General features: G+C 41.2%; 3 protein-coding genes across 5 annotated transcripts; 1 reads left to right on the forward strand and 2 right to left on the reverse strand.

Moving 5' to 3' along the window:
- Nucleotides 1-539: 539 nt before the first annotated feature.
- Nucleotides 540-14,169, reverse strand: majin (membrane anchored junction protein). 3 transcript variants are annotated; one of them, XM_080875917.1, is made up of 10 exons: nucleotides 14,052-14,169; nucleotides 13,708-13,824; nucleotides 11,852-11,897; nucleotides 11,678-11,753; nucleotides 11,394-11,492; nucleotides 10,772-10,788; nucleotides 10,389-10,519; nucleotides 4,613-4,679; nucleotides 1,653-1,717; nucleotides 540-1,180 (listed from the first exon to the last, which is right to left on the reverse strand). In XM_080875917.1, the coding sequence occupies exons 2-10, from the start codon at nucleotides 13,806-13,808 to the stop codon at nucleotides 1,135-1,137; spliced, it is 648 nt and encodes a 215-aa protein (XP_080732043.1). In that variant the 5' UTR covers nucleotides 13,809-13,824; nucleotides 14,052-14,169; the 3' UTR covers nucleotides 540-1,134. The 3 variants fall into 3 exon arrangements, with proteins under 3 accessions (XP_080732043.1, XP_080732041.1, XP_080732042.1); XM_080875915.1 differs by having other exon boundaries at nucleotides 1,653-1,720; XM_080875916.1 differs by having other exon boundaries at nucleotides 1,653-1,720; nucleotides 14,010-14,130.
- A 104-nt stretch (nucleotides 14,170-14,273) lies between these two features.
- Nucleotides 14,274-16,482, forward strand: LOC308395236 (putative oxidoreductase YtbE). The gene is made up of 6 exons (XM_080880002.1): nucleotides 14,274-14,432; nucleotides 14,796-15,101; nucleotides 15,228-15,373; nucleotides 15,539-15,678; nucleotides 15,762-15,920; nucleotides 16,003-16,482. The coding sequence occupies exons 2-6, from the start codon at nucleotides 14,857-14,859 to the stop codon at nucleotides 16,180-16,182; spliced, it is 870 nt and encodes a 289-aa protein (XP_080736128.1). The 5' UTR covers nucleotides 14,274-14,432; nucleotides 14,796-14,856; the 3' UTR covers nucleotides 16,183-16,482.
- Nucleotides 16,483-16,622: 140 nt separating this feature from the next.
- Nucleotides 16,623-21,446, reverse strand: badb (BCL2 associated agonist of cell death b). Its single transcript, XM_080880014.1, has 4 exons — nucleotides 21,291-21,446; nucleotides 20,472-20,618; nucleotides 19,212-19,432; nucleotides 16,623-19,110 (listed from the first exon to the last, which is right to left on the reverse strand). The coding sequence occupies exons 2-4, from the start codon at nucleotides 20,608-20,610 to the stop codon at nucleotides 18,994-18,996; spliced, it is 477 nt and encodes a 158-aa protein (XP_080736140.1). The 5' UTR covers nucleotides 20,611-20,618; nucleotides 21,291-21,446; the 3' UTR covers nucleotides 16,623-18,993.
- Nucleotides 21,447-21,658: the final 212 nt, after the last annotated feature.

The raw sequence follows: 21,658 nt of genomic DNA on the forward strand, positions 1-21,658 counted from the left end.
GGAGGAGCTAAAACGACTTATTTCTGACAGCAGAAGAGCTGAGGGGCTGCACCAAGGCTCAGTATTAGATAATTAAAGATTAATCTGATATGTGATTCATGCAAAGCTACTCTAGTAAAGTCCAAGATCGAAAATGAGCATAACAGGAAATGAAATAACAAGAGATCCAAAATAGAAAAGCTCCCGGCAGTACTAAACGTACTAATGACCACGACACCCTGAAATTGTAGACAGTAAATTCTCTGGCTACAGATCTAACTACTTTATTACTGGATGAAAAATTCACGCTTTTTAATGTGCTGTTAGTTTTTTTGTGTAAAATGTGATGTAAGAGAAACTTGATTGACATGCTTTGAGTTTAGGCTGTAGAAACCATTCTGTCACACACACACTGCACACAAACTAAACATTTTTATAGTGTTGCCTCGGGGCTTTGAGGCTTGGCAAACACTTCATAATTCAATCATCTTTCATCACACTTTGTGACTCAGTAGCAAGTGTCAGGACACAGATATAATCAAACTCGCAGGAACCGAAAGTCAGATTTAGAATGACTTTAATATAAAATGAATGAAAACATAGCAGTCGATAAAACAGTCGAGTCATGTCTTTGTTGACTTCGATTAACAAAAAAGTTGAAATACCGTCTTTGGAAACAACGTAAAGCTCAAATATATGAGGAATGTCATTCTTGTAGTAACCACTAATCACAGTCATGAGACCAAAGAATGTACACAATTTATTTATATTTAAGAATCTGAACTAAAGTCATTTTGTAAATAATATCTATTGATGAAACCAAAGAATGTTGGAAATGAAAAAGAGGAACAATGCACTGTGTAATTTGTAATGAAACTGTATGTCAATAAATTTCTATTCTGCAACTTTAAAATAATTTCTGTGAATTTTCTATTTTTTTTTTCTTAACAACCACGCACAAATAAACTTAAGCGGTCACATAACATGCCTAACCACAACCTCTATCCCTAAGCTTAACTTTAAATTCAGCCTTGAATTAAGTGATAAATGTTGAGTGAGTTTGTGCTCCTATGAACCTCATTCATCACTGACTCACTGTACACGCATCATATCAATAAACAATTCAGTTGGTAATATTACTGAGGAAATGCTTTTCTAATTCTCTGGATCTTTGACGAACAATGAGAAAGGGAAGACATGGCTGCAAAGAAAAAAAACAAAGACTTTTAGAGATTGTTGCAGTGAACGAAATGCACATTTGATAACATTAAGACAGGGTTCTTGGGCTCAGTCCACAGAGCTGCTACCGTATTTCATTACCACCACGAAAAGACTTGTTAAATGGTTTGGCATGCTCGTTCAGAACATGCTCATGTCAGTCCTTGATATGCCTAAGGACATCGGGCGACTGTGAGCAGGCATTTCGCAGGAATACTGTAATTTCTGTGCTTACATGCACAGGAATTACAGCATTCCTGCAGAGTGGGACTTCCCAACCCATTGTAATCTTTGACATCTTATTTTATCAGCAGATCGACCGTACAAATCAGCTCTTGTTTCTCCCCTGGGTGTAAAAAATCAATTAACTGTCTGACTGTTACCCTGCTGTGTCTGCCTGCAGCATTCAAGGAAAAACTCTACTGATGGTGTTGGCACTGCACTGTCATACTGACCTGGTCAGCTGCTTCAGAAATCCTGGTCTCACAGGTGTCCCCTGCTCCTGCAGTACTATCTCAGGCTGCTTTTATTTAAAAAAGAGAAGAAAATATAGATAAATAACACACACCTGCTATAACTTGTTTTCACCACTTTTCCCATATGGTGATATAACCCCAAAAAGCATAAAAAACCCAAATACCCCCAAAACAAATCTAAAATGTTCAAGTATGTGAATTGACCAGGACAGAGCCACAAAAGGGCATAGGAAGAGATGCATTAACTAAGCCAGTATGAGGTTTTCAGTGGTCCATTCAACAGCCAACTTGTTATGTGCACTTTTTCAACTCTTGTTAACTCAAATATGTAACCAACCAATCACATTGCATCGCTCAATGGCTTTAGACGTGAATACATGGTCCAGACAACCTGCTGAAGTTCAAGCTAAACATGTGGAACCTTAAAACAGATGGGTTATAGCAGCAGAAGACCCCACCAGGTACCACTCCTGTAAGCTAATAATGGGAAACTGAGGGTACAATTCATGAGGTCACCATAACTGGACAATTGAAGATTGGAAAAATGTTGTCTGGTCTGATGAGTCTGATTTCTGCAGCAAAATTCAACTTGGTCTGAATGTGGTGTAAAAACATAAAAGTATAGATCCCTCCAGCCTTATATGAATGGCTCAAGTTGGTGTTAGTGGTACACAATTGGTACTCTTTGGGTCTCGTAGTACTACTTTAGCATTATTTAAACGCCACAGCCTCTCTGAATTCTGTTGCTGACCACATCCATTGGTACACAACCACAGTGAGCCAATCGTCTGATGCCTACTCCCAGCATGATAACGCAACACGTCACAAAGCTCAAACCATCTCAACCTGGTTTCTTGAACATGACAATGAGTTCTTTGTACTCGTATGGCCTCCACAGTCACCAGATCAATCCAATAGAGTAGATTTGGGATCTGGCGGAACAGGAGACTTACATCACAGATGTTCAGCAAACAAATGTGTAGCAACTATGTGATGCTGTCATGTGAAAGACTCAGAGAAAAATCTCTGAGGAATCTTTCCAGCACCTTGTTGAATCTGTGTAATGAGAAATTAAGGTAGTTCTGAAGGCAAAAGCTGAGCCAAACTGATAGTAGCAAGGTTTACTGAACAGTAATAAGGTGACCAGCAAGTGCACATTTGGCTGTTTCGGTGAACAGAAACAGCCAAATGCGACCACAAAATTCTTTCAGTAAGTGAAGTCCTGGGTTATTCAAAGGAGCTTGCAAAGAAAAGCGTCTGGACTTCTTTAAGTTGCTTGAAGACGTTTCACCTCTCATCCTAGAAGCTTCTTCAGTTCTAAGGTCAAATGGTGGAGAGTCCCAGATTTAAACCTAGTGGGAGTATCGTCCCCAAAGAGGGACAAAAGGACCCCCTGATGATCCTCTAATCCCCTGAGCCAAGGTGTGAAACTGGGTGTGGGTCCCAATCAGCCAGAGTTTCGGGTGAGTTCATTGTGAAACCTGGCCCCACCTTATCATGCGAATTCCTGAGGTCAGATGGCCCAGGATGGGACTGGGCGTTAAGGCGTCTGGGGAGGGAACTCAAAACTGGATTATAGATGGCAGACAGTTGGTGTGGTAAACCACTGCCTCTGTTCAAAGATGGTCGCTCACAGTGGACATAGATGGCTTCTTTCACTCCTCTTTCAAACCATCTGTCCTCTTTGTCCAAAATGTGAACATTGGCATCCAATTTTTGAACAGAGAGGAGTGAAAGAAGCCATCTATGTCCACTGTGAGCGACCATCTTTGAACAGAGGCGGTGGTTTACCACACCAACTGTCTGCCATCTATAATCCAGTTTTGAGATCCCTCCCAAGACGCCTTAACGCCCACTCACATCCTGGGCCATCTGACCTCAGGAATTCGCATTATAAGGTGGGGCCAGGTTTCACAAAGAGCTCACCCGAAACTCTGGCTGATTGGGACCCACACCCAGTTTCACACCTTGGCTCAGGCGATTAGAGGATCATCAGGGGTCCTTTTGTCCCTCTGCGAGGGGATACTCCCACTAGGTTTAAATCTGGGACTCCCCACCATTTGACCTTAGAACTGAAGAAGCTTCTCGGATGAGAGGTGAAACGTCTTCAAGCAACTTAAAGAAGTCCAGACACTTTTCTTTGCAAGCTCCTTTGACTACGATGACCTGGATGACTGAGAACCTTCACAGACAAGTCCTGGGTTACTAAAACTACATGTAAAAAGCAAACTACGGCCTTAAAATAACCACAAATTTGCAGTCAACATTAGTTTAAATTGAAATTAATTTCATAAAAATGTTTGCCATCCTTCTCTTAAAGCTCGTATGTACATTAACATCATCAAGACCACAACGTTCGAACATAATTCTTTTTAAAGCTTGCAGACTTGTATCGACACTTCCTTCTCAGCGTTAAGACAATAATAACTCAAAGGGCTGACATAACAAGTTTAAATCATTTTTTCCACTTGAAACAAATGCTGAAGGGGAAAAAAAGGAACAGAAGCGAGAGGTGGAAAAAGACAGAGTGGACAAATGTAGAAACAGAGGATCAGGTTAGATGAAAGGGCATGAACGAGAAAGGAACGGAGAGAGGGGTAATTTTGGATTTTACTGCTAATTAAACGAAAGCACATCACCACTCTCTCACATGCACACAATTACAGAGTTCTGTGTCTGATGTAATGCTATTATTAACCTTAATGACACTAGTTATCCTACCTGTCTGCGCTAATGTTAGCCTCGGGCTGCAATAAAGACAAAGATGCTACAAGAGTGTGTGTGTCAGAGAGGAAATGAAAGGGTGTTACAAGACTGACATTAGAGTTTGAAGCGTTGGAATCGTAACTCTAAACAATGACTGACGCTTCAATTTTACACGGAAGAGTGTGAGAATCGATCAGAAGTTACGAGTAAAACGTCGAACTGGAAAGGATCACCTTGTCAACGTGTCCTGGATCTTCTTTGGTCTTTCCCTGAGAGTGCTCACTGACCAAGTCCAACTTGCTGTAATTTAGACACAGACAACTTTCAAGTATCTGAGGAACTTTATTATAAATACAAGAAGATCTGTCAGTCAGTTTTGGTTGCCTCGGCAATAATTGTCCTGATTTAAGTGTGTTGGTGTGATCGTTTAAGTGTGCGTTATGCTCGCTCGGCCACCACAGATCGATACCTTTGTCATCAAATGGAAAATGTTCGCCTTTGATTTTTTTATTTTAACAAGCAAATAGTGGCTCCACAGATTAAGGTGATACATTTGAGGATTCAAAATAGGATTTAAATCTAGCCCATCTATCAGCATTCAGTCCTTTGCGTATTTGCTTAGGATGTTGTTAAAAAGTCCAATTCCATGTCTACTTCAGTTTTTAGAAACAAGGCCTTACATAACCTTTAAATGCTTTTGCTATTATTCACAAACCGTAGTACGATCAGTGAATGCAAGTACCTGACCCAGTCCCTGAGGCAGAGGAACAAGCAATCAAAATTTCAACTGGCTTTACAGCTGCTTTGAGGTTCTTCTGATGAGCAGCTGTCTCACTACAGCAAACATCTCTGTCGTTGAGGCCTGGTCTTTTGAAATTTGTGTTCAGCTTCTTTGTGATTGGTGACGCATGCAAGGTGGCACAACAGTTGCAACAGTTACCTGCAGATCCCAGGATAAAATTTTGGGATTGTTGAAGGATTTTTTTTCTTGGGCATGACACCCAGCCTCGAACGAACTAGCAGTCTTTAAAATATGATAATATGACCAAATTACACACATAAAAAAAACCCAGCAGACTTTTTTTGGGGGGGGGGGATATTGACGATCACCATGTTGCTTAAAAAAAATGAATGTATTCATATTAGTATATACATATCCAAGATAGTAGAGAGTGGTATTGCACTTTAATGCTGGCTTTCAAAAATTAAGGGACACACAGCAACTAGCTAACTTCTATCACCATAAGTCAGAACCCGGAATCACATCGTTGATGGCAGATCTTTGGTCATTTATTAGATCATCTAGTTTCTTTTACATTTCTACTAACTGTAACTAGTCTGCACAGTTCTTAAAAACTCTGACACTGTGACAGTAGCAGCAAACTATCAGAGCTTTTGTCATTCTCTAAGTAGGTTCTACTATTTTCACAGAAAGCACCACCCAAGTCCGGCCAAATAAAGAACCTACTGTTAAAACATGTTAGTCCAAGAACTTTAATCTGCTAGGTCAATGACAAGAAATAAATAAAATACACACAAAGAAAGAGCAAAATAAGAACCAACTATTTGCCAAAAGCAAGTTTAAAAAGTTTTTTTTTTTTGGTGCTTTTTAAAAGACACCACAGATCTCAGGCTCAATGTGAGAGATCTCCAGAGTCTGGGGCCACTTGTCACAGCTGGGGCAGCAGCCGTGGTGGAGTGAATGAGGACCCAAGTTGCAGACAGTGGTGGAGATGCGAGTGAGGTTTGTTTACAGTGCTCGATAACAAAAGACGAGGGCAGAACTAAACATGAACCTAAACTGGGGAAAACTAATAATAACAAAACCATAACTCACAAAGTCACAGCCGGGGAAAACGTAAGGAGGTATGCAGGGGATGAAGAGCTGGGAAGGAAGATCAGAGTGTGGCGTAGAGATGACCACAAGACGCAGAATGACACAGGTTACACAGACGAACCGACAAGGAGCACAGACTGACACCCACGATATGTACACACAAAAGGTAATCAGGTAATGGCACACAGGAGGGAAGCACAGCAGATGCTAATTCACAAGACGACAGGAAAACACAAGCTGACACAGTGATAACAGACCTTCAAAGTAAAACAGGAAATTCACAAAGACAAACTCAGGGACACGAACAGATCACAGGAGGGAGAACACTAAAGCACTAAACACAAGACCCAAACCCTAAGCCCTAATATAAAATAAGAATTAACACAAAACATAAGATGACACCAAAATGAAACACAAAATGCTGGGTCAACGACCGAGGACCATGACACCACTGTTGCAAAGGCTCTGCCTCCTTTAGTTCACAGCAGGCAGGCCCTGTTCACAACCACCTGCTAGGGATGTATGGATGTAAATGTCCACTTTAAGATGCTGGTGCTTGTCCATGCAGAGTTCTAAAAGTTAAAAACAGCATCTTAAAGTGGACCCTGAAATTGATGGGAGCCAGTACAACCGAGTTAGCGAGGGTCTCACATGGAAGTGTGTAGATTACAGTGGGAGAAATGTAGTGGAAGTACTTTGCCATGTGAGCAAATAACTACACAATGCCAGTTGTGTATGAAATTTGCGCATAAGCTTCATCATTAACTGCTTCCTTATACTGGATCAAGTGTCTGCTTATCAAAATAGTACATGTCAAAAAAAAAGCCAACCTTCCATGAAATATCCTTGTACATCTTTAGATCTAACATAATCTGCCATCCACACTATATTAGGTCAGTGAGCAAGTACAAAGAAACTCTACAAGCGCCCTTAAGGGCACTAAACTATTCATTTTTTCTTGTGACTAAGGAAACTTTCTGGTTCAGAAAGCTTCCGATTGGCCAGAAATCTTAAAAACAGCAGTGCTTATATGATTTGTGTGCAAAAAACAAGAACTTCTAAATCCAGATACATAGAGGCTTGAAAATAACCATCATTTAGAGTCAAGGCCCAGAAAAGAGAAAAGTGAACCAATGGTGGCTTGTGTTAAAAATACAATTGAGAGCCTAACTATAACTGATCCTGCTTCACAGGAAAACAGTAGAGATGTAATTCATTTTTATCAGGAAGTCCTAAAAACTCCCTCCTTCAGTTAATCCAAAATGCTGCAGCAAGAGTCCTGACAGGGACTAGAAAGAGAGAGCATATTTCTCCTGTTTTGGCTTCCCTTCATTGGCTTCCTGTTAAATCCAGAATTGAATTCAAAATCCTGCTCCTCACATACAAGGTCTTAAATAATCAGGCCCCATCTTATCTTAATGACCTTGTAGTACCATATCACCCTATTAGAGCACTTCGCTCTCGCTCTGCAGGCCTACTTGTTGTTCCTAGAGTATTTAAAAGTAGAATGGGAGGCAGAGCCTTCAGTTTTCAGGCCCCTCTTCTGTGGAACCAGCTTCCAGTTTGGATTCGGGAGACAGACACTATCTCTACTTTCAAGACTAGGCTTAAAAATCTCAGTGAAATTTTATTTCCTGTGAATTGGTTCTGAAGCTTGAGGCTGTGCCGTTTGCAGGGTGTGTGTGTGTTTCCTGAGTTTTAAAAAGGAGACACTTCTGTTTACATAAGTTAAAACAAACTAGATGGAACACGAGACCTTGTTTATGTGTGTGCACACATTTCAAATAATAATTTTCGCCCCACTGATCTGACTGTCAGAGTGATTGAGGTGGCGCCTCTTGCCTGTTTCATAACTGCAAGAACCACTGAAGCGTGCGTTTGTGTGTGTGAAACAAAGTGGTCGTCAAAATGAATGACTTAGTGATTTTATGAGCAAGGACACTGATTTTGATCCCTAAACTGTGCGTGTATAATACTTGTATGAACAAGTGTCCTCTTATTGTTCGCATCGTCTTATAACAGCAACATAAATGGACTCCGAAGGAGAACACAAAAATATGCACTGGCTTCTTTCCGAGAAAGTTTACCTATGTCAGTCACCTCAGTGACTCAGTCACCTTATTTCACCTGAAATAGAGTAAATCTAAACGAGGGTTAAGGCCCCCACTGGGTGACCCTTTGTCGAGCTCTGCGTGTACACAGAGCCAATACAGAAGCTACAAGATGTGCATCGGTGCAGTCCTCCAGATAGCCAAAAGTATGTCAGCTATGAGCCGATCCTATATAATAATAATCATCATAACAATAATAATTATAACGATTAAATAAAAAAGGAATACACCAGAAGACTAAAATATGTTAATCAATAGAAAAAAAGTGAGAAAAAGGGCGATAAAAGATGTCATCACATAAAAAGCAAGTCCTTAAAGGAACTGACTCTACAAGCTTTATGTCCTCTTCTAAGGCCCCAATTGAAAAAGGATGATGACCTTCAGACTGAAAACTTGACTTTGGAAAGGCTCCATCCGTGGATCTAACGCTGTGACTGGCTCAGATGAAGCAGAGGGCAGGTCCGGGCGTGCTTTAGAAGTTATTATTATCTTAAAATCAATTATAAAATGTACAGGGAGCAAACGGATTAATCCATGAAGTCAGGATTAGAACAATGTTATTCTGCAGTTTGCATTGGTTTTAAATCTAGAGCTGGATCTAATTTAGAGGAAGCAGAACTGGACAGCTTTTTGTTGTTGTTGTTGTGTTGGTCCGATTTAAATTGTCCAGTCAAATCTGTCCCCCTTTGGGTTCCAAAACAGCCCTGACCTGTCGAGGCACAGACTTCACCAGACCCGTGAAGGTGTGCTGTGGAATCTGACCATGCCACTTGCCCTAATGCTCTGTGGTCTAGTTCTGATCCTCACATGCCCATTGTTGGTACTTTCAGTAGTGGACAGGGGCCACCATGGACACCCTGACCAACACGCTCTCATCCCAACGTGGAACATACCGATGACTGTGACAAATTATCAGCATGTTTCTATTGGATTCAATTGACAACACAAAGCGTTTGATAAGGACACGGAAGGGTACCTTTCTCGTTACTATGTGACACCTAGGGGTGTGACACATCGTCAGTATGTTACACATTGAGATTAAAGCTCTGCCCTGACTGGTCTGTGGTTATGCAAACAAACTGTGATACTCTGTGTATTCTGACAACTGTCTATCAGAACCAATAATAACTTTTTCCCACAATCTGAGCTACAGTAGCCCGTCTGTTGGATCGTACCACACAGGCCAGCCTCCCCACGAACCTTGGCCATTCATGACCCTGTCTCTGTTTCACCACTGTTTCTTCTTTGGACCACTTTAATAGATACTGACCATTGCAGACGGAAACACCCTACAAGAGCAGCAGTTTTGGAGACGTTCTGACCCAGTAATCCAGCCATCACAGTTTGGTCCTTGTTAGACTCACTCAAATCGTTACGCTTTTTCATTTTTCCTGCTTCGAACATCAGCTTTGAAGATAAAACTCCATCTGCTATGTGCATCCGGGCTTCAGTGAGGCTCACCTTCTACGTCTATAGTTTGTTTACATGCTCAGTTGGCTCGCGCTCAAGTTTCTGCTGAAGAGCACCAATTTCTTCTTTTAACTCTCTTTTCAGTTTGCCTTTCAAAGTGCTTAGTTCGGTTTTTAGCTCTTGCGTAAGGTCTTTTATGTCTCTACCGATTGTAGCAAGCCAAACTCGGAGTGTCTCGTTGTGAACTTGGCGGTCCACTTCTTCTGTTGTGCCATCTTCGCTTTCCAAGACGATTCCAGGTTGTACCACAGCTTTGTATTGCTGCCGGTTCGTTTTTCTACTTCTTTGTTCATTCCCACCACCCATCATCTCACGTTTATTTGGCCTGTTAAAGTATGTGGTGGGTTTATTATGCCCAACTTAGGGGAGTAGCTAACTATGTGTCTGCTCTCTCGCCACCTTCAACTAGCTCACCATTTCACTTCAAACCAAGTGCAACTTCTGCTGTTTTCCATTAGCATAAAACTTGTCACAAGAGAACCAGGTGAGTGTTGAAGATATGCAATTTTTACATTTTCAAAGACAATTTTAAATGTTACAAATGGAGCAAATGCAGTTTGTGAGAGATGTATGTAGAGAGAGAACACTCACCCAGTCACTGCCACCCTGTTTTCGGCCTCCGTGTCATTGATTAAGTCCTTTAGTATGGCCTCCTCTAGTGGTGAATCTCTCTTTAACTGAGGCTCAGGAATGGAAGGGATGTGCTGCCTTACATCATTCTCCTACAGAAAGACGCTTCAATGACTTCCCAGCTCGACTGTACTGTTGTATTACCTGATTGCACTCTATTATATTATAAGGAAAACATCATACAACCTTTCATCTAGTCACTGATTTTAACTTTAAACTATGTGTTCAGAGCAGAACTTTTCGGCACTAACCACAGCAACATATATTTCTTTGTTTAATAGTTTGAATATAAAATGTAAACATTCTCTCGTGTACTCTTGTGAGTAACATAATAATCCACTCACCTCCACTGATTGAGACCCTGAAAGAACACAAATAAACTGACATGAGATATCATCATCCCTGAACACTATCCTTGATCATTGTTCTCATTTCCCAAGATTTTCTCTCTTTGATTCCTTCCCTTATTTCCTCGTGTCTTAAAGATGAGTTATAAAGAAGGCAGGTGTAAACCAACAGGGAAAGAATTTTTTTGTTTTGGAGCCATAATTTTAAATGAAAACAGTTAATATTAGGTATTGCACAATATAGCTGTGTTATGATGTATTGTTATATTTTATGGGCCATTTGACATATTTTATCTGTCAGATGAAGTGGAGTCATCCTTAAGAGATGGACAGAGGAGAAGCAACAAGGTGGCATAAAATAAAGAATAGAAAACTGCTAAACCTCTATAAAGTATTCGTCCATGCCTCTGCTTGCATCTTGCTTTTGATGACACAAAAAGATAAATAAGGGTGACGAATTAAATCTCTCTTCCCAGATTCTGTCCTTAAAACATAATTAAAAAAAAAAAAAAAAGGTGAAAGTCAGTTTAGTTGAAGCTTCCTTTACTTTATAGTGTGTTATGTTAGTACGTCAGCTTTAAAGCTGCAAGATATCCAGCAGACGTGCAGCTGCCCTCACCGTTCTGCATGTTTTTCTCCAGGTAGAGGATAAGAGTGAAAGGGTAGATGCTCAGATTCATCTCATCATGTTTGCACACACTCTCCCACTGTTTCTTATCTGACAGCTACAGTTAACAAAATACACCAGGCAGGAGCTACCATTCACATTTTGACTTCTGTGATCCTTATTACATACCTATGGACTGTATTATATCAGTTTAGTAGCATAGGTAGAGAAATAATGGGTCAAATTGAGGGATGAAAGGCGCTTAAACGCAGAGATGATGCAGAGGTGAAGGATACAAGGAAAGATGATGTAATGGGTGGAGGAGAAGGGCTGAAGGTCATCCAGGTTGCCAAGAACGGTTCTAATAATTTCCTTAAAACAGAGAAGAAGAGGCACAAACATGAAAAGAGGATCTAAAAAAGAACAGTGTGTGAAAGAACACATGGGTGCTGAGAAGGATCCACAATTACCTCTAATTCCTGATTGAAGGCGACTTCTCCCATAACATCCTGTTGGCTGTTGAGACACACCCATTTGATGCTCACATAAAGTTTCTCTCTTAAAGAAGTTGTCAACTTATTACAAAAGCAGTAAGGTTAAATATAATATCTATCGCGTCACTAAAGGCTTTTTATCAACCTGGCCATCCTGCTTGGAATTCCCATACGAACTGTGCTATTTAAACCATTTCAGCATGAATAGTTTTCGATGACTGCAAGCTTCTTTGCAACCCACCTCCACCCCCTCTGTTACCACTGAGGTTCTGCTGCTGCTGCTGCTTTGATAGAGTATGGGTGGACACCAGAGCAGAGCCATACTGTACGACCAAATATGACACACTGTGGTGAGAATATTTTGATTAAAGTTGTCCTGACAGAAATAGAAACGGTTAAGTGCTGCAGGGCTTTAAATGTGTAAAAAAAACATGTATGTTGTATTTTAAATAACAGAAAATAGCTTTAAGGCAGAATCAAGGATCACTCAGACTTTTATTATGGGGCATTATCCTGGAATATAGACATACAGCTCCAGTGAGATATGTTTCTCTTTTGCTGATCAAAATAACTGCCAGGAATCATATATCGTGATATATAACAGAAACCCTTATAAAGAGTGGCATTAAAAGCACGGAAATCATCAAAGCTTGAAGCACAGCTGTTTCCCCAACTGATTTGGGGATTGAAAACATTTTACAGTGCTTTAAAGAACTTAGACTATCAAAGGAAAAGGGATGTCCCACGTGGCAAGAAGAAAAAAGGTAGGTGCAACCTGAATCCTTACTTTCTCTGCAGCGCGTGTACTGATTTGAAGCTGTGCTGCAGGTTTGCTCTGCTTTGAAGACATACACGTGGAAGTGGAATCGTCTCAGGCTTAGACACAGTTAAATTATTTCATAGCTGAAAATGCTAGTAAAGCTCATTCTGGTTTGGAGAAAGACTACTAAGAAACGAGCAAACAAGAAAGTCTTCACTAGCACACAATTAGGATTCGACTGTTACCATGTTTATTTCTGCTTTTTTATGTGGGGATGTGATGTTGGTTCATTCTCTATACTGAAGAGAGGCAAAACGCACTAATCACAAAAATCACAGGAACACTTTGAAAACACATCAGATCTCAAACAAAGCCTTGTTTAGTAGAAGACTAAAGAGACGCTCGGTTTAAAGGCGCTTAGCATTACAGTTGTCTCTCACTGTGACTACGATGCTTGATAACTATACTGATATTGACTGAGTCGTGTATTAGGAATGAAAGCATGCAGAATTTCCTGAAAATGAAAATTATCAACCTAGAGAGTAACTGAACTCGAAAAACTCTGAAAATGGGCCGAAATTTCATTGGAGCAACTCAAAATGGTACCCAGTAATTTGCATGGCCCCTACGTGCTTGTATGCAAGCCCGAGAATGTCGGGGCATCCTGGAGGAGTCTCGCTACCTGTGAAACTTTTGTAGAGTCCAGGTATCAACTCATGCTATCAGCAGTGACAGTGATACTAGCCAGATGCAAAACTAGTTAAAAAAAATAGTGACAAACGATCAGGAGGGGAAAAATGTCAGTGACGTCCACCCTCTAACACCGTTGCTGTGTTGGGGGTTGTCTTATTGTCGCCCAGTTGTTGTGAACCTTTAGTTAATTCCATTAACACTGCAGCAGCTGAAACTAATTAACAACCCCATCTGCTGTTTAACTGACCACATCAATATTGCTGAAGTTTAGCTAATATTAAGCTATACTCTGATTAAAAAGCCTTCCTTTCATTTTTCTGAGATGTACACATATAAACTAGAGCCTGAGTACGAAACACTGTGTATAACACTGCCTTGCCTGTAGCTGGAGCCTCCTCTGATCGTGAACTTGTAGATGAAACTCCCTGCTTTAAAGAATCGAGTTTCTGGGAGAGGAAATGAGAAGGCCTGCAACGGCATAGTCGACCTAAATGAGCTTAGGAAATAAAATGAGAAAATTAGCCAATTCATGTATTCATTGTTATAGTGAGGATTCAATAGGAAATACAGCAGGGAGAAAATGTTCAGATAGCTATACAGGGCAGATTTCACATGCAGTACTGTCCTTACATATGTTAGAAAAACAAAATTTCTTTCTCGCTTTAGTTTTTTTTTAATTACCGTATTGTCTAATGCTTAAAATTGCGACCTCGAATTCGCTACCTCGTTCACTGGGTTATCTCCGACCTCAAGCAGACCGTGAACAGTTAAATCTGTATCCGTCAATCAAACGTCTGATTCGTCTCGAGATTTGCTGAGCAGGATATATTCCCGCCTTCCGGCCGCTCGGGCTGCTGTGATTCGTTGGATCCCTCACGTCTTCTTCCAATCCACAGTGTCAGAGCAGGTGTCACTATGGTGACGGCGAAAACCGACCCAACTGTCACGTGACTGTCAGCTGACCACATATGGTAGCTAGTAGTAGGAAACTGTGCTCATGCTGGAAGTTACCTTTGCTTTATAACTTGTTAGTAATTTCTTTGAGAGGACACTGCCAGTGTATGCACCGCCTTTCCTAAAGAAGTCACTTGAGGTGAAAAAAAGGTGGGGTGGAAATATTTTTCACGTAAAATTGTTTATATATTAGAGTATACCGTCCCCTTCCTGCATTGTAATGTCCACGTGTCTGCCTACAGAAATTATTAAAAGTGCTCTTCAAGTGTCATAGTCTTCATACACTGTGACCAGCTAAATTAGTGATGTTAGTTTACATCTTCGTGTTGCTTGCCTTTCTTATTTTGCGTTAGAGAAGCACCAAAAAGTCTCTAGTGGAACAAGATAAAATCTGTATTGTTACCAAGTTTAAGGAAGTGCTTTCAAGCAATTTTCCAGTGATGTAACACACAAAATGGGGCAAAGGGCAGCAGAAAACCAGCTAAACTCACTTTCTCTATCCGTCTTTGATAGAGCTTGGCAAACCAGTTATTCCTAACAGGGTGCAAAGTAAAGAAGGGCCTTGCAGTCCAGGATGTCGTCCACCACCACCTCCTCTGTTACCCTGAATACTGGGGTTCAAATGCCCCTCCTGGGGTTGGGGACTTACAAGTTGCACGGCTCTGAAGAAGTGTATCGCGCCGTGGATGCCGCCCTGGCTGCGGGTTACCGGGCCTTTGATAGTGCAGCCGTCTACCGGAATGAAGCCGACATGGGCCGATCCCTGAGGGAGCTCCTGCACAAGCATGGCTTGACCAGACAGGATGTGTTCATAACCAGGTGATGCACAGGCTTCTAAAGCATAAGTTGACACATGATTTCTAAGAGAACACATTGGGGCTTCTAAAGCTGACTTGAGGTGTTGCGCTGCTCATTCAGATCCCTGTTTCTCTTCCTGTGTTTCAGTAAGCTGGGCCCTAAGGATCAGGGTGAGCGGGCTATGGAAGGTGCCCTTCACAGCCTGTCTCAGCTGGACTTGGGTTACATTGACCTCTATTTGATTCACTGGCCTGGCACGCAGGGTCTAGCAGTGGCTGATCAGAGCAACCCAGGTAGACTCCACTTTTTTTTTTTCCAGGTGTTTCGAGTGATCTATATTTCATTGCTGCACTAACTGCACAAAACCCATTCAAGCTGTCTTCTCTCATTCCTCCACTGCAACATAGCAGGCATTGAGTAACGGCAGAGATGAGGTCCTAATAAATATTTGATCCCAGGAAACCGAGCTCAGAGTTGGGCCACGCTGGAGGAGCTGCATGGCCAGGGGAAGCTGAAGGCCATTGGAGTGTCCAACTATACAGTGGCTCACATGAGAGAACTAATGCAGAGCTGCAAAGTCCCCCTTGCAGTTCTACAGGTACAGTGCAGGAGTTTGAATGGAGGACAGTGAAAGACATTAGCAGCTGTTTGAAATCTCACGGTTTTTTTTGTGTTCTTCAGGTAGAGTTTCACCCACGTCTGTGCCAAGCAGAGCTGAAGAGTGTTTGTGAGGAGTATGGAGTCTGTTTCCAAGCATATTCCTCCTTAGGCCAAGGAGATCTGGTTACTGACCCTGTGGTCCTGGAGGTGGCAAAGCAGTGCCAACGCACCCCCGCACAAGTGAGCCCACTCGCTCTGCTATCTTGGGTATACCTTTGTTTTTATTGCAAACATTTTAAGGTTCTTCTGTCCCTCTCCTCAGGTGCTGCTGCGGTGGGCGGTGCAGCAGGGTGTCGCTGTGCTCCCAAAGTCATCAAACGCAGACCGAATACAGGAGAACGCCAGACTTTTTGACTTTACACTGAGCGACGCAGACATGGACAGACTGTCAGCTTTGGACTGTGGACATAAGTACTGCTGGGATCCGTCAGGGGTCGCCTGAAACACCAGCTTGTGTCCTCCATGATGCCTTTTTGTCTTCAGTTTTACAGTGGTAGTTTTTTTTGTTTTTTTTTTTGGAGGGGGGGGGGTTGGGTTGTTTTTTTTTTAAAGCTGTTACAAGTTTTGTGTCGACACTTTGTTAATTTCAAGACAAAAATACAGCATATTGTGGTATGAACTCTAAATCTATGGAACGTCACCCATCACATGACTTTATTGTCAACCATAAGCCATGTCTTAGTGAGAACCTTTCCCTTTGTTATTGGATAACGAAAACTTTTACATATCTGTCAGTTTAACTGTTGCTCCTTATTCTTCATAATCTCTTGCCTTTCCTTTGCCTAATATCTTTGACTAACCAGAAATCTCCATTGAACATAACTCAAAGGTCTTCTAAACCTGTGTAAAGACAATTAAAAGAACAAAATACCTTTTAAAAGCTCTCTTAAAATTATTTATTTAGACCAGAGTTTTCACAGTTGTAGAGAAAATACATTTACAAGTCATTAAAACTGAAAAAGAAACCAAAATAAGAAAAAAAAAGTAATATTAAATTTTTATTTTCTCCACATACACATCTCCAGATTCAAGTAATACTAAGGATGGTTGCAAAAAATCCAGGTGCCCAGGCAGGTTTGTGGTGTGTTCACTGTCACGGATGTTTAAAGTCAAAAAGAGTTGCCAAACTCCACATCAGCCATTTTATAGTGTACGCGTGTGTCACTTAAAAATCTCATGACAGTAAATGCACCGGGACATTTTTGTGCTTTCTGTTTTTCCTCTGAGTGTAACTTGTGAAAGCAAGCAGTGAAGTTTAAGGCTGTAATTGGGTAAACAGACGAGGCTGGCTATGCGGCGTCACAGGTCACAGCATGTTCAAGGCAGTTCTTTGCAACATTAAATTCATTTAAATTCCATCTGATCTTTATTTTCAGCAGAGTAAAGCTTTATAATCTGACCCAGAGTTCTCAAAACTGTGTGTGCACTCCCTGCAATTGGATAACATGGGTCTAACGTGTTAAAATGCAAAATGCTATTTCTTGCTTAAACACTCGTGTCTCTAGAAATCTGATATCAGAAAACTCCTCATCCCTTTTTTATAATGGGAAGTAGTTTAAATTTGACAAATGACCAGTCAAGACACATGTGACCAAAAGGATGGTAGAACAGGATGAGTGTCAGGTAAAGTTGCCACCGTTTGATTGTCTGGAATTCTCTGATTAAAAACCAAGCTATATATATTTATATACGCATATATATATTTTTGAATTTGAAAACCATATAAATGCCTGCACACCCGAGCACTTCACAACTCAACGCTACAAGTCGAGAGGAAGGAAGAATAAGACAACTTGAACAAACCCACTATCATTTTCAGCAATCACGTATTTATAAACAAGCCACAAGTAGCCCACTCATGTTTACCGAGCTGCACAGAAATGCTGATCTTTGCCCTTAGTTAGAATTTCCATAAAGCATATATATTATGCGCCTTACGTGCCTAAAAAACACCAGCAAAGCTGGCATCAGATCAGCACTTCTAAAGCTAAGGCATGAGAGTTTATGAGCCCATTTTAATCACATCCCCTTACAGGTCAAAGTGATCAACTCACATTTAAACTGATTAAAAACAAAATAAACAACAAAAAACATCAGGATGTGATTTCTCCTGAAAATCCTTCAAGCAAAAAGCAAGTGGAAATCCCTCATTTTTAATGTGACTGGACTCTGTATTCACCCATGCACCGAGAGCTCAGCACGCAACATTTATCACAACAGCCATGGATTGTACACTGCCTATTGCTGGGTTAGCCGAGCTTAACAGCACGGTAACCTCGTTAATAAAATCTGGCTAAACCATCTTACTCACCCCCTCCCCACCCTTTACCATTTCATAAAATGTTAAAATATTTACACATAAAAATTTCAATTGTTTGTTTATGCTCGTCCAAGGCTTTAAAAACATATTCATATTGGATTGTGCCTTACTGTTTAACGCCCTCAGCTATTATCCCTGAAGTTTTACAAAAAAAGATATTACTTCTGCATCAGAGATTGTCCTTGTAAAAGATTTTTCCTTTTTTTTTTTTGGGATAAATTTGTGATATAAAGCAGATGATAGTTGAGTACAGTTGTTTAAGAAGAGGCCTAAACCGAATGCCAAAAAGAAAGAAAGAAAAAAGTACTGTCTCCTGTTGCTGGCAGATCGTTTTGGCACAATATGAGCGTGCAAGTCAAACACGAACAGCTTCTGGAGATTTCCTCATGAAAATGAGGAAAGCAGGAAGGAAAAAAAAAAATCTAACAGCATTCAATTTGGCCTTCAGTAGTCAGGTGTTATTCCTCTCTCCATACACAGCACACCGTGCAATGTCAATGTGAGAGACAACTGTAATGCTAAGCGTCTTTAAACCGAGCGTCTCTTCTACGACTAAACAAGGCTTTGTTTGTGTGTTTAGAAGAGATTATAGCCCCTCTCTCGGCCCATCTTTTTATCCGTTTTGCAGGATTCCGGCAGCAGTTCCTCCTCATCACTGCCTTTCAATTCCACAGTGGACTTCCCAATAACATTGTTTACACCACACTCAACACGAGTACAAAAGTTCTATTTAAAGGTAGTTAACAATGACATAAAATGGCATGAGTATGATGGGATTCACTGAACATGTACTTTTTTGCTTTTTACTGCACGTCCCACTCTTTTTGATCGAGCCAAATCCTCTTCAGTCTTGTTCTGATCTTAAATATTGTCTCTCGGCTACAGTTTCCCCAATCCGCTCCTCCGGACCTTGTATCCTTGTCCTCTCAGTGCTTACTCAGTGCGTTGGTTGTGGTTTTCAAGATGGTTGTTCTCTCCTTCAGTCTCTTGGTGACTAAAGAGATAGCTCCACCAGGTTTTAGAGTGGTGCAGCTTCTTGACCTTCATCTCCTGCACAGTGAAAGAGGAACAATGTCAAGTTAGCAACCTATCATCACCATCTTTTTTCCCCCAAAAAACTAATTTAAGCCTTGACTCACTCCCATTCTTACCCCTTTATCTAGTAAGCTGTCAAACTCGTCACTCATTCGTCGAAGCTGCCTGCCGTACTTCTTGGCAGCCCACAGAGCAGGGGGAGCTGACTTTGACCTTCGCCTGAATGGGTCTCCCTCTGTGGGAGTACAGACCTCATCCTCCCCTCTAGCCATGAGCTCCTCATCCCTGGCAATTGAGGAAGTGTGGGACTCTGAGTTCACCCTGAGCCTTCCAGCAGCTAAATGGAAAAAGGAAAAGTGAGATGGGTTCAGAGTGTTTTAATGTAAGGCAGATAGAAAGGAGGAAATAAAGAGTAATGTAGGAATAGAGGAATTTAAATCATTAGTTGTCTCTGCGACCAGCGACTGTTATTGTACACTGTTATTTTGGCTCTTTTCAGCTGCACGGTAAAAAAAGAGCCAAAACATCCTCCTATAGTGCTTTGAATGAAGCAATTCAAAATGCAAAACAGGTTAGCTTACAACGCAACCTCATTTTAATGTCCCACCCCAGAATGCATCTCAAGAAAAATAAGGAGAAAGGATATATTCTAAACTTCTCTACAGATACAGCCAAGAAATGGCTAAATAAAGGGGTGGGGGGGATCTCATCTAGAGCAGGCTGTGGTAACGTATGCTGCAATATATGTTTTGCCATCAGAAGTTCTGCTCAGTTAATCCACAACATACAACAAGGTGCAACATCCAGGGCTGAACAGTAAAGCCAGTGCACAAGTCCCAACAGCTTGCCCTCTTAAAGTACAGTTAAAAAAAATAAATACTGCAGCTATAAACATGTTTACAACCATATACAAAAAAAAAAACAGTGTTTTAATCTGTTCGCATAATTGCACCCCTCATGCCAAGTGCGTGCCACTGGTTGGGTTGTACTAAAAGACACAAGCAAACCAATCAGCTTTTCAGCAAGTGTGTTTTAAGTCTATTTTTTGTTTGCTTACCAAAATTAATATCATACTGTAATAAGGACATCCCTTGCTTCCCCCCCAGTTCTACCTCGTGATTCAAACTGTACATAACAGAAAGAGGAAGCCACAGCGATGTCACCCTCTGGTTTGTGGGAGATCGCCTGAAAGCCTCAAGCATTGTGGCCTTGGCTGTTGTTTTGGAAACCGGGTGCAAAGTGACCACATCTGAACGCGTGAGCTGGGGAGTTATCACTAATCCACAAATCTAATTATGCACAATTTTAAGTGTTGATATGGTCCAAAGGGGTTGGCTATTCCACCGTATATCAGACAATTTATGTTGTGTTCCTACCTGTCGTTTTGGTTACAGGAAGGGAAAGCGTCTGGGGCTTGCTTTCTTGAGCTTGTCCTGCTGACTGTTGGTTTTCTCCTTCCCCTACCTCCTCTGATGCCTCTGAATCACTGTCTGAAATTTTGAAGTTTGCAGCCATCCTGACATCTGGAGAGATAGGGTGGTGTTGGAAATATGAACGACAAAAACGGTTAAAGAAATGACAGTGTGTCCTTAAGTGCATGCACATACCAGATCAATATTGTTATGACCGCAGCAGGTTAATACTGGCGTTGCTCTGCCTTTGACCTTTCAAGCAGATATAGAAAAAAACCCCACAATGATAAATTGATTATTTTTTTAAATTTACATCTTATTCTAACAGAAGACTGCACTGCAAAAAGTTGCTATATTGCAAGTGTGCAATTTTATTGTCATATAACACATTACCCAATTATGTGTAAATATACCTAAGACTCGTAAAATGGGATAATTCATTGTATCGGTGGAACAACCACAGAGCACACCCAGCGGGCTATATCTTTCTTTTTAATGCCTCTGATACTGGCCGGTCCAAAGGTATTTCACTTTAACTACCCACAAGATACCAGACTTGTTTTGACAACACGGGCCTGTATTTGGTGTTATTAATAAGGATTTGATACTTGACTGTTGCTAAATTAACCAATACACCTTCTTCTTCGGTAAACACACTCTCTCGCTTGTTTTGTTGTTGACTGAAGAGGACAAAAGAAAGTTCCTTAAGGGCGGAAGCTGCTCCGGCCAACCTTAGCTAGCAGCGTTTGTAAGGAAATGACTCCACAAAAAACGACTCCTTACCCGAATCTTTATCGTGTGAGCCTCAAAAGTGCGAGTGTGTCTTTAGTTTGCTTCATACGGTCGCAGGTGTTGTTGTCCGCCTCTTGTCTTTTTACTCTACTGCACACTTTAGCTCCGCGCTCACCCAATCGCCGCGCGTCACTGCACCGCAGCGGCGCGCTGACGTCACTGTTGCGAGCTAGGACTGGGCTGTGCCTTTGTTTGTCTCACCGGCTTACCGTAATATGCAGCGTAGATGCGCAGTACCAATTAACTCCAAGAGCCGCCGCATTTTTTTTAACTGCTGGATTTCTAGTAAAATTGCATAATAAAACTTTATATTTAAGAGTCCCGCTTTTACAATCCCACACAATAAATAATACCGAGGT

This window comes from Rhamphochromis sp. 'chilingali' (genome assembly GCF_963969265.1).
Source record: "Rhamphochromis sp. 'chilingali' genome assembly, chromosome: 1".
NCBI classification, from domain to species: domain Eukaryota; kingdom Metazoa; phylum Chordata; class Actinopteri; order Cichliformes; family Cichlidae; genus Rhamphochromis; species Rhamphochromis sp. 'chilingali'.